At 38.2% G+C, this 17,615-nt stretch overlaps 1 protein-coding gene across 1 annotated transcript in view; it reads right to left on the minus strand.

Moving 5' to 3' along the window:
* Window positions 1-17,615, minus strand: part of LOC134734845 (uncharacterized) — a 55,894-nt gene continuing 38,279 nt past the window's right edge. The window contains exons 3-4 of the mRNA XM_063628218.1: window positions 4,653-4,765; window positions 1-190 (exon numbers count right to left, since the gene is read on the minus strand). Coding sequence (XP_063484288.1) covers window positions 167-190; window positions 4,653-4,765 — 137 coding nt within the window. The 3' untranslated portion in view covers window positions 1-166. The remainder of the gene's footprint in view (window positions 191-4,652; window positions 4,766-17,615) is intronic.

Raw genomic sequence — 17,615 nt, forward strand, 5'->3', positions numbered from 1 at the left:
TTATGATGAAGACAAGAGTTTATTATTTAAACAATTTTGTTTGAGAACAGAAGGAGAAACCAAAATTGCAATCCAGGGACTTGTTATTTCGTCTTCCCTGCTGCAAAAATTAGCTATCACTTGGTGTCCAGCCAAGGCCATGAAGTCCCACTTTGCTTGTCTTTCATTATAAATTTGGAGATGTGCTCCTCTGGAAAACAAATTGGCACTAACATATAATAAAATTCTCTGCAAAAGGACAACAGACCTTTACAAATCACACAGAGGAAAAACAAGTTTTCTGCTAAAAAATTCATCATGTCACCTCCTGCAATTCACCAATATGGGTGCAAGTGGTTGGAATATTTTTATGTTTGGCAGAAAAGATAAAGGTCTAAAGAAGAAATATCACTGATGGCTTAACTGAACAGAACATAATGAACTGAAAATCTCTCAATTTTAGCAGCACCCTCTTCAGCCCTTAGAGCACTCCCAGTAGTGGTGCAAACCCTGTACTTAGGTTATCTTGCAGAAGCTACTGGCATTTAGCAATGTGCTAGCTGATCTGAGGGAAGGTACAGGGAGATATAGAGAAGCAGAAGTTGACCACTGAATGCAGCCCTAAGTGAGTAAATGGACTGAGAGAGCTAAAAATCTTGCAAACAGGTACCATTTGTAAAATCAGTTCCCCTTGTTTCAAACTCATTAATGGTGAATTCCTGTATGCTGAGTTTCTGCAGAACATAGCCCATCTGGTTAGAAAAATGCCTACACCATAATTCAGCAGACATTTTCTGAAAACGTACCATGTGCAAAGCATTGAATGGGGCACCATGGAGGACACATATTGGTATTGTAGAGCATACCTGCCCCCAGGGAGCTCACCGTCCATGGGAGAGACAGAAATATCCACAATAGGAAGATGAGCACAGCGACAGTACTGTCACCCAGTCACAAAGGATAATGGGTGTGATGGGAGTCACAGAAGAGGGATAGATGCATCCTGATGCTGGATGGTGGGAGGAATGGAGATGGTGTTCGGTCCACATCTTAACAGAAGAGTAGAATTTTAACAGGCAATGATAAAGAAAGTTCATTTAGGGCAGAAAACATGGTATGAACAAAAGAGATGATTGCAGGAAAATGCAGGAGTGTTTAGAGCAAGGGTGAGTTACTTGGGGTGACAGCAGTGGATAAGAAAGAGGCTGGATTGTGCTGGTTTGCCCAAATGTTGTCTGGCAGGACTGAGGAAACTGGGAGGCTGTGGAGCAGGGGGGTATCCTATCAGGTCACACCATATGTCTTTGCCACCAATCCACCCTTCACGGGCTCAGAAGAGGGAGGAGTAAATGCCTATGATAGCCTGATTTTCTAGCAATTACAGGAATCACTGCCCTGCACATGGTCTGACCTCATGCCTTAGCCTTCATCTACAGAAACCGAGGCTTTATTGTAGTCTAGCAGCCACTGCAACAAGCCCACTTGGAATCAAGACACCCCCAGGGATACCAGCCAAAAGGAGCAATGAGGGCAGAGCCCAGCCAACTGAGTGATGCTCATCCACCCCTCAACCTGGAGTTGAATTCACAGAGGTAAGCCCCACACTACAGTTAGAACATTTTCAACACCCGAAAAAGAAATCCTATTCCTCTTAGCCCCTCGGTTCTATCTACCACCTCCTCAAACCTAGGCAACCACTAATCTACTTTCTGTCTACAAAAATCTATAGAGATTTGTCTATTCTGAGCATCCCATGTAAGTGGGATCGTGAAATAACACCTTTTGCATCTGGTTTGTTTCACTTAACAGAATGCTTTCAAGGTTTATCCATGCTGCAGCATCTATCAGTATTTTATTCCTTTTTTATGGCCAAATAATATTTCGCTATGGATACATTACATTTTATTAATCCATTCATCAGTTGATGGATATTTGGGTTGTTTTGCTTTTTGGCCATTATGAATAATTCTGCTATGAACAGTTGTGTATAAGGTTTGTGTGGACATATATTTTTAATTATCTTGGGTGCATATATATGAAAGTGGAATTGCTGGGTCTTTTCTTCTCCATTCCCATTTCTTCTAGCACTTAACATGCATATCTATTAAATGAATAAATATCTGTTGAATGAATGAATAAAAGGCATCTCATCGTTTTAGAAGATTTTTTGGCAGTTAACTACAAAACACACCAACATTAACAACTACAATTGGCAGTTAAACCTTGTCACACTTCACTTTGTGGCTTATTTAGGTTGAGGTAAGCCAGGGACTCCTCTCACCTGCCTGATCCTTCTTGTGAAGCTGAGGAAGCTGGGACAGGTGAGCAGAGTGAGCGTGGACCTCCCCAAATCACCCAGGAAGACAGAGGCTTGTCCCAACTCTGGCAGGTTCTCAGAGCAGCGAAGGCCCCAGAATCTGGCTGACTCACTCCAGAAGAGGGAGGTGCCAGGAGCCCAGTCAGCCGCAACGGGGCTTCACAAGGATGGCACCTCCATGCTGGGCTGTGGGATGAGGACAAGAAGGGACAGGGGCTGCATTCCCACTGACCCACCAATCTAAAGATGCTCAGGGCCTGGTGTGTGTGTATGTGGGGAGGTAGGGGTGGTGGCCTGGGGCACATGCACCTGTATGCACTTAGTATTCCTATGAATATGCTGCTGCCCACAACCCACGGCATATTATCAGTAATAAAGGGCCACATGGAGACTTGGAATTCTTATTCAGACAGTAGATGCCACGGTAAGGCCTCAGCCATACCTCGTGCACCCTCCACACTCCTGCCCAGCCTGCACCGGGCTGCTCAGCAGGACAGCACAAGCACCGGGCAAACTGCTTTGGCAGCTGTAACCCAGATTTATTCAGGGCAATGGGCGGCTAGGCAGGTTCCCTCCCAGCTGGTGCTGGGTAGCGCTGTGCCCTTCCACGGGCATCCCTATGGCATGCCAGGCTGGGTCAGGCTCCTCACAGATGGTCTGGCAACACGTGCTCTGACCCAGCACACAGCTTCTGGGATTCATTGGTCCAAGCAGAGCTACAACAAGCGGCTTGGATTTCTAGGGAAGGAGCAGAAGGAAACCCTCCTGCCACCCAGGCAGGGCTCTGCCGCCCCCTTTCCTCCCCCTATTGACTTTCCGTCTGCCCTTTGAGGCCCAGCTGCCCACACACAGCTCCTGCCTCTTGTCATTGTGGGGCCCACATGGACACCCCCTCCTTCCTGTGCTCTCTCATAGTTTGATGGGCTATTTTCTCTCCAGCAAGACTAAAATCCTTAAGGCAAATAATAGTTCTCCTTCCATAACAGCTTTTTTGAGACCTTCAGAACAGAGCCCCCAGTTCAGAAACCAGCAAAAACATTTTCTCAGCCTCATCAAGCCACTTTCATGTCTGATAGTCATACCCATTGACCTGGCCCTTACTCAGTGCCTCGATCGTTCATTTAGCATGTAGCCAATATTTCATGCCTAAATAATATTTCAGTCACTTTTTAAAATGTCAAAAGGAGCACTTGTTCAACGTAGAAAATACAAAAGCATTAAAAAAAAAAAAAACACTACCCATCGCCCCACAGGCAGAAGCAACTCCTATAAAATGTTGGTGTGTATGCTCCTGTTATTTTTCTATTTGTGTTTATTTATTACTTTTTCAAAATTGTGATTCAAATGTGCGTGTTGCTTTACAACAAACATTATGAATATATCATACTGCTATTTGATTGGATTTTTTTGCAATTTTAATGGCTATGTAATATTCTATCACATGGATGACATGTGTTTTACTTAATCAGTGTTTAATTGTCCTTATATTGATTGCTTTCCATTTCAAAATTTATAAATAATGCCATGATGAATAATCTTATACAGAAATAATTTTGCACACTTCTGAATATTCTTTTAGGATATTATGGGATCAAAAATTATAAACTTCTTTAAATTTTTTTTTATTTCCTTTAAAAGAGAGACAGGGTCTCATTATGTTACCCAGGCTGGTCTCAATCTCCTGGCCTCAAGCGATCCTCCCACCTCAGCCTCCCAAAGTTCTAGGACTATAGGCGTGAGCCACTGTACCTGGCCAAATATTTTTAAAGCTTCTTAAACTCATTGCCTAAATGCCCCTCAGATGAGTTATAGCAATCTACACTCTTACTGAATTTGCCTACAACAATTTGTAATAAGCATCTTCTGATTGGAATCCTCAAAATTAGGAGAGGACAAGGGCTAAGCAGGCCCAGTGGTATCAAAAGGTGGAGTAAGAAAAAGTAATACCCAGGCACAATGCTATGCAGAATGGAGAGCCATGTGTTCATAAAAATACCTATATTTGTCAAGAAAATGTTACACCATCCCACACACTCCCTACTCCCAGTGTCCTCTGCTGTAAGAGGCAGGCAAATATATAACACATTTTAGAAAGTGTTCCTTCCAAAGCCAGCACAAAAGCAAGCGTCCTTTCAGTGGCAGAGCGAGGAGGAATCTTGGTGTCAGGAATCCTGAGTCTCAAGGCCCAGCTGGTCTGCCATTCCCACAGAAACATACCCATTGGGTGGCTTCAGCCTGACCCTCAGTTTCCCCATCCAAAAGTTACAAAGACTATGAGAAGCTACACAGTGGGATTACGTGAGCATCAAACATGATCAAGTATGCCAAAATACTTTGTAAACAGTCAAACGCTGACCTTATTGCTAAGACTGGATGCTTGAAGGGGTAAGCACTGTTCACTTGAGAGAAAGATGTTCTTCCCAGGAGACACTGGAAGGACAGAGAGCTGCTGCAGTATTCCCACAGCACCTAAGAATACAGGAGCTGCTGTCAGCGACTCTTTTCCACATTGCAGAGACTGAATGAGAACTAGTTTCTGTAAGTCACAGGAGGAGAAAGCAAAGACCTTTGCCTATTTAAATTCCGGCCCACAAGGTTCTGCTCTAGACATGGCCAATTCAAGGCTTTTCTTCGTCCTTCATGTCATGGGGATTCAACTGCTCTACATTTGCAGGGAGCGTAATTGGCTCCGTTGCTCGAGGATCGGCTCCTACCATTTTCCTTTACATTCGTGGCAGGCCACAGAGGAAAAGCTGGAAATAATAATGTTCCAAGGTGAAATGAGGTGATGTGCTGGAAATCGCTTGGAAGTGTATAAAATACTAGGCAAAGGTAAGGTCTAATTGTCACCCCTGCTGGTGGAAGCACTAGCTATGCAGGAGATCCTGTGTAGCACAGTCAGGTGAATTCCAGTGTCAGATCCACGTCATGCTGAGTCCTGGCTCTGTCCCCTACAAAGTGCACGACATTGGGCACATTATTTTGCCCACAAACCCTTGTTTCCTCCTCTTTCCAGCACCTTCAGCTCCCTGAACTTGCCTTTGTTCATGTGTTTGCTGACTGCCTTCTTCCACAGAAGCAAGCTCCAGGAGGCAGGAAGATTTTCAGCCTTGCTGACTGGAAGATCCTAAGACAAGGAAGAGCACCTGCCTCCAAAATTAGTTGTCAAACAAATGAGTGCCTCTGGCACTCCCTTAGGACACTGTCTCCAGGAATTCTGTTTTGTCACTCCAACCACTTCAAGGACTCAGCTTGATGTCTGGAATAAGGGTGACAAGTTAGGGTTGTCGGTGGGTGACAAGAGGATGGGCAAGGAGGGGGTGCCACTGGAAAAATAATTAACCTACATGAGCTCAACAGCAACTTCCTTTAGGAAACTTGACCCATTCCTTTTTTCAAAAAATATAGCCACTAAAGGGATTGTGATTTTAGCATGGAATCTCTGTGGGCAATAATCATTCCTAAAAGGGAGTGTTAATTTTAGATTGAAAAACACTTCTTGCTTTTGAAGAACATATACTCAGTAAACATAATGTTTCCACTCAAAAAAAAAAAAAGATGAATAGACTGACTCCAAACCAGAAAAGCTTAATTCTTCAAGTGTATATGGCCCCATACAGGCCAAAGCAGTCTTTCTGCCAAGACAGCACTTCCCACTTCATGCCTCCCTCACTCTCTGCACCTCTGGAGAAAAGGCAGCCAGCTGCGGCGGGCAGGGTGCAAGGAAGCCAGCCTCTCCTAATAGAAATGGTGGGGCTACAAGCACTGAATCAGACCTGGGCTCTGCATCCGGGCCAGGACCTTACGCTCACCAGCAGCTGTCAGGCGTAGGGACCCGCTCAGGACCAGTTCTGCTCTGCATCTACATTTCTAGCAACATATGTTGAGTGAATGATGGAGGAGAAGTCAGCTTGAATTAATGAGTGAATGAATGAATGGATGCGTGTTGAGGATGTGTGTGATGTGCCAAGTACTGTAGCAGGCACTGTCACCTACTTCTTCATCATCTGCTCAGCAACTCTGTAAAGTGGATCGTCATGCCTATTCAAGGTCAGAGAACTCAGGCAGTTTGCCAAAGAACTAACCCAGTACTCAACCCATGGTTTGGACCTACCAGATAGCTGATAAAAGCTCAATTTTGGGCTTACTATGTGAGGAGTTCATAAGTACTTTAATCTCTTTTTCTTTCCCTTCCTTCCTTCCTTCCTTGTTTCCTTCCTTCCTTCCATCCTCTTTCTCTCTTTCTTTTTTCTTTCCTTCCTTCCTTCCTTCTTTCTTTCTCCTTCCTTCCTTCCTTCCTTCCTTCCTTCCTTCCTTCCTTCCTTCCTTCTTCCTCTTTCTTTTGAGATGGAGTCTTGCTCTGTCACCCAGGCTGGAGTGCACTGGTGTGATCATGGCTCACTGCAGCCTCGATCTTCCAGGCTCAGGCAGTCCTTCCACCTCAGCCTCCCAAGTAGCTAGAACTATAGGCGTGGTGTACACCACCACTCCCAACTAATTTGTTTTTTTGTAGAGACGGGGGTCTCACCATGCTGCCCAGCCTGGTCTCAAACTCCTGGGCTCAAGCAATCCTCCCACCCAGCCTCCCTGCTGGGATTACAGGCATGACCCACTGCACACAGCCTAATTTTTTTTTTTTTTTAAAAAAGGTGGTAGGAAAGGAAGAGTTTCAGCACTATTATCCGAACCTAGAGAGGGTCTCTTGGCACTGCGCATATGCTATGGGATCTACAGTGAAAAAACTTGAGAGAGATAGTTACTATATTAAACAAAAGAGTTGGGATCCAGAAGATCTTGAAGGTTTGAAGGAGGAGCTGGAATTAAAGTAATGCCCTACCCTCAATTTTTTCAATTACGAAAATCAAGCCAATTCACTTAAAGTCCTGTCAGAGTCATTAACCTAACTTTATATGGAGGGAGGAGGAGAGCTTGCAAGAATCAGTAGTGATTCTTGTCATTAATTGGCTATGTCATAGCACTTACCCTGTGGTAGCCTAATTATTAGAGGGAGGGGGCAGGGGCAGGAAAGGATTGGGTACAAGATGAAGATTAATGTAGCTGTAGGGCAGTCCTCAAGGCCAGTAGACCAAACTACAGCACTTGGTAGGTGCCTGAGGAAATTACAGGAGTTACATGGTCATTGCAGGTTCTATCTCGTTGTTCCCATCTTATAAAGATGTAGTGAGGATTAGGTGAAATAATATATTAAGAACTTAATGATGCCTGGTATATAATAAATACTTAACAAATATTAGTCATCGCTGTTTTTTCCAAGTCTTCCATGTTATAAATTTCTATGATGTATATTTTTATTTACATGAAGTATTTTCCTCTTCAGGTTTATTTTCTTTAGCTAAATTTTCAAAAGTGAGATACCTGAATGAAAGGGTACAAGCACCCTTAGATCTCATGATAGTTCACACATATTACCAAATTACTTTCCTAAATCATTATAATGATATATGCCATGACCAGCCACAAGGGAACCATCACTAGCACTGGTTTTTTTTTTTTTTTTTTTCTTTTTTGAGATAGAGTCTTGCTCTGTCGCCCAGGCTGGAGTGCAATGACTGCAACCCTCCACCCCCCGGGGTTCAAGCAATTCTCCTGCCTCAGTGCCCCGAGTAGCTGGGATTACAGGTGCACGCCACCACGCCCAGCAAATTTTTATATTTTTAGTAAAGACAGGGTTTCGCCATGTTAGCCAGGCTAGTCTCGAACTCCTGACCTCAGGTGATCCACCGAACTCAGCCTCCCAAAGTGCTAGGATTACAGGCATGAGCCATCATGCCCGGCCACACTGGGTATTATTATTAATTTTTATTTATAATAATTGGATTGATTTTTAGGGTTGATCCTTCTACAAATACCTATCCAGAGAAGCAGTGGGCTGGGTTTAGCTGGATACAGGGTAGGGCCAACCAACCCAACTAGAATGAAACCAAAGGCAGGAAAGGGCCTCTCAGGTCAGGGAAGACTGATAAGAAAACTAGCAAGGATATGACCATTCTCAGGTGCTCACAGCAGGAAGGAGTGGAGCCATAAGATGCACATTGACTCCCCATCAGGAATGCTGCAGATAAACCCAGATAGGATGAGAGACTTCTGAGGCCTGAATAGTTTGTTCAAGGAAGAAAGAAAGGACCAGTGGCAGGCAGGAAAAGCTCACAGAAGCCCAGGCCGTCTTGCCTGGCAGGAGAGGTGATAAAAGGAAGGGTCCCCAAATTATACCTTTCTGCAGAGGAATAAGAAGAAGAAACCTGTTGGGAAATTCAGGGACACGATACCTTATAAGGACTCCTGGTCACGAGAACTTGGTACTTTTCTGTTGTCTAAGCCACTCAGTTTGTGGAATTTTGGTAGGCAGCCCCAGCAGACAATGCAAAGGTCCTCCGGATCTAGCCTCCCTTCATTCCTCTCCTCAGCTCTCAGTATCGCCCCTTATTCACTCTCCCAGCACAGCCAACCTCCTCCTATTGCATGGAGACAGTAGGCACACCTCCACTTTGGGCACTTTGCAGGGCTGTTCCCTCTGCCTGGAACTTCCTTCTCCCCAAATCTGCCTGACTCCCTCCTACACCTCCTTCAGATCTTTACATCAATGTCACCTTCTTAATAAGGCTTTTCTTGACCACTTTGTTAAACATTGGACCTTCCCCTACTCCCACCTTCTGGTTCCTCTTACCCTGCTCTGTTCTTTTTCCTGACAGCCCCAGCCCCTCTGACATACTATACTATTATACTCTCCTTGTTTATCATGTTTATTGTTTCTTGTCTGTCTCCCTCATTGGAAGTTGCATGACATGATGCCAGGAATTTTTGTCTGTTTTGATCACTGATTCCTCTCAAGTGTCTTGCACAGTGTTTGACACGTAAAAGGCACTCAACTGATGAACAAATGAATGGTCTTGAGTGGCTGATGTGTGTGTGAGGTGCATGTGTGTGCGTATGTGTGTGTCTGTGTGTGTGTGTGATGTCAGTGCTTACTCTATATCTACCCCATGCTAAGCACTGCTTGAATGCCCATGGAAACCTCTTAACAACCCTATCGGGTAATAATGATTATCTTCATCGTACATAAACAAGGAAACCAAGATTCACAGAGACTAAGAATCTTGCCTATGCTTCTTCTGTAAGTCAGCACATCAGAGTCCATATTCACACTCCAGGCTTTCCGATCCCAACGCCACACTGGCTTCTTGCTGGGCATTGGCAAGGGCTCTTCAGGAGAACGCCCCATGTCCCGTTTCCTAGGGATCAGGGTAGTAGCCCAGGGCAGCGGCAGCCCAAGGCAAGTGTTTCTAGAGTGGCCCTGAGCCACAGCTGGCCACCACCCAGCTGGTGATGGCTCAGGCTTCCAGGCTTGGCTCACTGATGATCAGCAGGGTCCAGATCACCCTGGATCTGCCACTCACACGTGTGTCTGGGAGGGTTAGAGAAAGGGAAGATAAGAGAGGGCAGTAAATGAGGGCAGGGAGCAGCAGGCTATTGAAATTCTAGACTCACTAGGAGCCAAGTGGGCCGGGAGGCTGGTATTACTGGCTGTGCTCAGCGGGCACCCAGTGGGCAGAAATCCCATTGCCCAGTTCTCCTGGGGCGAGGGTTGAAGGGCAGACTGTAACTCTGTAGTTGTATTGTGATGGCGAAGGAGGAAACAAGAGCAGCTGATCCGGCCTGGATCAGGAGTGCCCACGTGCAAACAGACAGGCCTTTGTGTCCTGGGCCCAGACAACAGGCTGCATTCTTCCCCCACCTCGGTGACGTCCTTCACGAACATGTCCTCAGAGTGCGTTTTCAAAGGATTAATCAGCTAAGGATCAGATGACATGGCATTCCCTCTGTTACCCACTCTTTGCCGTAGCTTTGCCTTCACTTGTCTCTGAGCACAGAGTGGGGGGCCAGCCCCAGTCCTGCCCTTGGGGTGCTTACAGTGGGCCCCAGGTAGCTGCAGGCCTCAGAGATCTCAGCTGTCAGAATCTCAGAACATAGGTGCTGAAAGGGCCCAAGAGCAAGTCTGGCCCCCGCTTTTTATTGGAGAGGTGACGAAGTAAGCGATAGGGCCATCACTGGGACCCAGGGGTCCTGCCCCTGACAGCAGTGTCATCTGGTAGGAGCGTTAAGCTGCCCCAGAGTCTGGCAGTTACATCAGCCCCCACCAAAGGACCTAGATAACCTCCTGGAGAAGCCTGAGGGAGATGGGTTCTTGATGAAGGTAGACTTAATTCTCACTAGGCTTAATTCTGACTGGTTTCCAAAGCAAATGGCTTTCCTTGCCCAAGCCAAATGCAGGAGACAGGAAGCACCCAAGGATGTTTATTCCTGTCCTGCTTAACCACACTGTGGGACCTCTGAATGATCAGTTACCTTGTGAAATGCTTCTTTCTCTAGATGGACAAAAACATCCCTTGGATACTAAAACGGCCATCTTCCCTGGCTTTTTGAGATCATGCTCTCAGAAATTAGAAGACTTGGGTTCTGCTTCCAGGTATGGCAATTTCATACTACAAGATCATAGAAGAGAAGCTCTCCTAACCCCTAATAACCACTGATCTGTTCTCCATCTCCACAGTTTTATTTTTTTTCAAGAATGTCCCATAAATGGAATAATTCAGTATGTAATCTTTTTTTACCTTCAACTTTTAATTTTGAGATAAATGTAGGTTATGCAGTGGTAAAGAATAATACAGAGATTCTATGTGCACCTTACCCAATTTCCCTTAATGATAATATCTTGCAAAACTATAAGGTCGAGATACAGAATATTTCCAACAGCACAAGGATTCCTCATTGTCCTTTTATTCCCACACTCACTTCCTTTCCACCCCCACCGACTCCTTAATCCCTGGCAATCACTAATCTATTCTCCATTTCTAAAGTTTTGTCATTTCAAGAATGCCATATTTAAGGAATCATACTGTATGTAACCTTTTGTGATAGGATTTTTTCACTCAGCATAATTCTCTGGAAATGTATCTAGATTATTGTCTGTATTATCGGTCATTCCTTTTTCCTGCTAAGTATTATTGTACAGTGTGGATGTACCACAGTTTGTTTAACCATTCACCCATTGAAGGATATCTGGGTTGTTTCCAGGTTTTGGCTACTATGAATAAAGCTATTATAAACATTAGTCTACAGGATTTTGTATGAACATTTGTCTTCATTTCTCTGGGATAATTGCCCAGGAGTGTAATTGCTGGGTCATACGGTAGTTACATGTTTAGTTTTTAAAGAAACTGACAAATCATTTTCAGATTGGCTGTAACATTTTTTACTTTCCTGCCAGCAATATGTGAGTAGTCCAGTTTCTCTACATCATCAGCATTTAATGTTATCATGATTTGTTTTTAGCCATTCTGATAGGTGTGTGGTGATAAAATTGTGATCTTAATTTTATTTTCCCTAATGGCTGATGATGTTGGACAACTTTTGATGTGCTATTTACCATTTGTATATCTTCTTCAGTGAAATGTCTATTTATGTCTTTTGCCCATGATCTAATTGGATTATTTGCTTTTTTACTGTTGAGTTTTGAGAGTTCTTTATATATTCTAGATACTAATCCTTTGCTGCATATGTGATTTGCAAATATTTTCCTCCATTCTGTAGCTTGTCTTTTCATAGTTTTAACAGGAGTTTTATAGAACAAAAATTTTAAATTTTCATTAAGTCCAATTTATCATTTTTTCTTTCATGATTATGTTTTTGGTATTAAGTCTGAAAACTCTTTGCCTAGCTGTAGACCTTGAAGATTTTCTCCTAGTTTTGGGGTAAAAGTTTTATATTTTTGTGTTTTACATTTAAGTCCACGATCTATTTTGAGTTAACTTTTGCTTAAGGGTGTGAGATTTAGGCCAATATTGGTTATTTAGTTGGTTGGTTGGTTGATTGATTGATTATAGGTGCCTATAGGTGTCCATTGGTGCCAGCATCATTTGTTGAAAGGCCTTCCTTTCTCTATGCAGTTGCTCTTGACTCTTGTTAAAGTCAGTTGGGCATAAAATATCCAGAATAGGCACATTTATTGAGGCAGAAAATAGACTAGTGGTTGGTCTAGAGCTATAGGGGGAGTTGCAGAAAAGTATGGGTCACTGATAAAGGGTACAAAGTTCTTTGGGGGGTAATAAAAGTGGTCTAATATCGATTGTGGTGATGGTAGCATGACTCTGTGAATATATTAAAAACCACTGGGTTTTACATTTTAAGTAGGTGAGTTGTATGGTGTGTGAACTATATCCCAGTAAAGCTGTGACCAAAAGAAATCAGTTTGGCATATTTGTGTGGGTCTATTTCTGGGTTCTGTATTCCATTCAATTGGTCTATGTGTCTATTACTTTGCCAATACCACAAAGACTTGATCACTGTAGCAGTACAGTAAGTCTTAAAATGTGGCAGATGGTTTCCTTTCACTTTATTTATTTTTTCCAAAATATTTTAGCTAGTCTAGTTCCTTTGCCTTTTCACATAGATCTTAGAATGATTCTATCCATATCTGCAAAAATCTTATCAGGGTTTTGATAGGTACTGCCGGTCCTCTGTATCAATTGGTTTCACATCTGTAGATTCAACCAACCAAGGATCAAAATTTTTTTTAAAAAAATAAAAAATAATGAAACAATAAAAAATACAAATAAAAACAATACAACATATCAACTATTTACATACATTTAATTGTATTAGGTATTATAAGTAATCTAAAGATGATTTAAAGTATATAGGAGGCTATGCTTAGGTTTTATGCAAATACTATGCTTTTTTATTAAGGGAATTGAGCATCCAAGGATTCTGGTATGGAGGAGGGTGTCCTGGAGCCAATTCCCTGAAAATATTGAGAGATGATTATATTGCAATAAGTGTATATCAATTTGGGAGAAATTGACATCTTTGTTAAATTTTCCAATTCATGTTGTGCAGGAGATGGGTTTTATGAATATATATATATAGGAAATATATATATATTAGAAATATATATATAGGAAATATATATATATTAGAAATATATATATAGGAAATATATATATATTAGAAATATATATATAGGAAATATATATATATAGGAAATATATATATATTAGAAATATATATATAGGAAATATATATATTAGATATATATATAGGAAATATATATATATTAGATATATATATAGGAAATATATATATATTAGAAATATATATATATTAGATATATATATAGGAAATATATATATATTAGAAATATATATATAGGAAATATATATATATTAGAAATATATATATAGGAAATATATATATATTAGAAATATATATATAGGAAATATATATATATTAGAAATATATATAGAAATATATATATATTAGAAATATATATAGAAATATATATATATTAGAAATATATATAGAAATATATATATATTAGAAATATATATAGAAATATATATATATTAGAAATATATATAGAAATATATATATATTAGAAATATATATAGAAATATATATATATTAGAAATATATATAGGAAATATATATATTAGAAATATATATATAGGAAATATATATATTAGAAATATATATATAGGAAATATATATATTAGAAATATATATATAGGAAATATATATACTAGAAATATATATATAGGAAATATATATACTAGAAATATATATAGGAAATATATATATTAGAAATATATATAGGAAATATATATATTAGAAATATATATATAGGAAATATATATATATTAGAAATATATATATAGGAAATATATATATATTAGAAATATATATATAGGAAATATATATATTAGAAATATATATATAGGAAATATATATATTAGAAATATATATATAGGAAATATATATATATTAGAAATCTATATAGGAAATATATATATTAGAAATCTATATAGGAAATATATATATTAGAAATCTATATAGGAAATATATATATATTAGAAATATATATATTAGAAATATATAGGAAATATATATATTAGAAATATATATAGGAAATATATATATTAGAAATATATATATAGGAAATATATATATATTAGAAATATATATATATAGGAAATATATATATATTAGAAATATATATATATAGGAAATATATATATATTAGAAATATATATATATAGGAAATATATATATATTAGAAATATATATATATAGGAAATATATATATATTAGAAATATATATATATAGGAAATATATATATATTAGAAATATATATAGGAAATATATATATATTAGAAATATATATAGGAAATATATATATATTAGAAATATATATAGGAAATATATATATATTAGAAATATATATAGGAAATATATATATATTAGAAATATATAGGAAATATATATATATTAGAAATATATAGGAAATATATATATATTAGAAATCTATATAGGAAATATATATATATTAGAAATCTATATATAGGAAATATATATATTAGAAATCTATATATAGGAAATATATATATTAGAAATCTATATATAGGAAATATATATATTAGAAATCTATATATAGGAAATATATATATTAGAAATATATATAGGAAATATATATATTAGAAATATATATATAGGAAATATATATATTAGAAATATATATATAGGAAATATATATATTAGAAATATATATATAGGAAATATATATATTAGAAATATATATAGGAAATATATATATTAGAAATATATATATAGGAAATATATATATATTAGAAATATATATATAGGAAATATATATATATTAGAAATATATATATAGGAAATATATATATATTAGAAATATATATATAGGAAATATATATATATTAGAAATATATATATAGGAAATACATACACACACACATCTATATATATATATATATATATATATATATATATATATAAATTTCCAATTCATGAACATGGCATGTCTCTGCATTTATTTAGATTATTTCTTTCATCAACGTCATGTGATTTTCTGAATTTAAGTTTTGTACGTTTTGTTAGATTTACCTAAGTATTTCTTTTTTTAAGGCTAGTGTACCTGATATTGTATTTCTAATTGTAGTGTTCAAGTCTTCACTGCTAGTATATAGATGTATGACTGATTTTTGTGTGTTTCTCTCATACCCTATTACATTGCTGAATTAACTGATTAGTTTTGAATTTTCTGTGTGGATGCCATGGAATTTCTATGCAAATAAGCATTTCATCTGAAATAGAAACAGTTTTATTTATTCCTTTCTGATCTATATGCCTTTTATTTCCTTTTCTTGCCTGATTAAACTGGCCAGAACTTCCAGCACTATGTTGAATAAGAGTGGTGAGATCACGCATCCTTGTTTTGTTGCTGATATTAGGAACAAAGTATTCAGTCTTTACAATTAGGTATAATGTTAGCTGCAAGTTTTTCGTAGATGCTTTTTATCAAGTTGAAGTTTCTATTATTGTTTTTCAAAAAAACCTTTTATCATGAATAGGCATTTAATTTTGTTGAATGCTTTTTCTTTTACATCAGTTGATATGATCATCTAATTTTTCTGCTTCTTTTTTAGTCTGTTAACATAGTGAATTACATTGATTGCGCCAGCCTTGTGTCTCGGGAATGAACTCTAATTGGTGACTTTTTATATATTGCTAAATTCTATTTAGCAACAGAATAATTCTTTTTATATATTGCTAAGTTCTATTTCCTATTTTCTTAGAAACTTTTGCATCTGTATTCATGAAAGGTATTGTTCTGTAATATTCTTTTTTTGTACTGTCTTTGTCTGGTTTTGGTATGCAGGTAATACCAGCTTGATGAAATAAATTGGGATGGGTTCCTTCCTATTTTATTTTCTAGAAAATATTTTGTAGAATTGAAGTAAATTCTTCTTTATTCTTTTTTATTCTCCAAAGACACCATTTAGGCCTGAAGATTTCTTTGTTAGGCGTTTTTTCACTACCAATTAATTCCATTTATTTAGTAGCTTTGGGCTATGCAAATGATCTATTTCATATTGGGTGAGTTGTAGTAGTTTGTATTTTTGAATAGATTTGTCCATTGCATGTAACTTGTCAAATTTGTGTGTGTAGAGTTGTTCATACTATCTTTTTTTATTAACCATTTGATGCCTCCATGGTCTGTAGTGATATGCCCTGTTTCATACCTGATATTAATAATTTGTATCTTCACTCCTTTTTTGTCAGTCTTGCTAGAGAGGTTTGTTGATTTTATTGATCTTTCAAAGGATCAACTTTTTGTTTCATTGATTTCCTCTACTGTTTTTCTGTTTTAAATTTCATTATTTCTGTGGTTAATTTTATGATTTTCTTCCTTCTGCTTGCTTTGGGCTTATTTTTTTCTTCTTCTCTATGTTCCTGAGACGGGAGTTTAGATTACTGGTTTGATACTTTCCTCCTTTTCCAAGAGTATGCATTTAGTGCTATAAATTTTACTCTCAGCACTGCTTTAGCTGTGTCCCACAAAAATTTTGTTGCATTTTCATTTACATTTAGTTCAATGTACTTTTTAATTTCTCTGAGACTTTCTCTTTGATTTTGTACTATTTAGAATTGTGTTGTTCAGTTTCTAAGTGTTTGGTCATTTTTTCCATTTTCTTTCTGTTATTGATCACTAACTTGGGTTTATTGTGGTCAGGAGAACACATTCTGTATGATTTCTTTTAAATTTGTTGAAGTTTATTTTATGGCCCTGGATCTGATCTATTTTGGGATATGTTACACTGACAATTGAAAAAACGTATGTATATTCTGCTGTTGTTAGGCACAGTATTCTATAAATGCTGATTAGATCTTTGTGTTTTTGTTTTGTTTTGTTTTGTTTTTGTGTTTGTTTTTTAGATGGAGTCTTGCTTTGTCACCCAGGCTGGAGTACAGTAGCATGATCTCGGCTCACTGCAACCTCCACCTCTTGGGTTCAAGTGATTCTCCTGTCTTAGGCTCCTGAGTAGCTGGGATTACAGGCATCCACCACACCTGGCTGATTTTTGTATTTTTAATAAAGGCAAGGTTTCATCATGTTGGCCAGGCTGGTCTCAAACTCCTGACCTCAAGTGATCCACCCGCCTCGGCCTCCCAAAGTGCTGGGATTATAGGCATGAGGCACTGCACCCAGCCTGTATCTCCTCATATAGCTTTTTCAGTAGTTTCTTTTGGTATTGTGTTATATGTACATATCATAGTCTACTGCTGCCATCACTTTTTTAAAATTCTACTCCTGTGACAGACCATCATTTTATCAGTACACATGAAGTGTGGAAACTTTAGCCTTCCTTTATGCCCTTTAATCCTCTCCTTATTATAATTTTCTTAAATATTTCCTTTTCACATTTAGAACCACCTCAG

Source organism: Symphalangus syndactylus, chromosome 12 (assembly GCF_028878055.3).
Source record: "Symphalangus syndactylus isolate Jambi chromosome 12, NHGRI_mSymSyn1-v2.1_pri, whole genome shotgun sequence".
Classification (NCBI taxonomy): Eukaryota; Metazoa; Chordata; class Mammalia; order Primates; family Hylobatidae; genus Symphalangus; species Symphalangus syndactylus.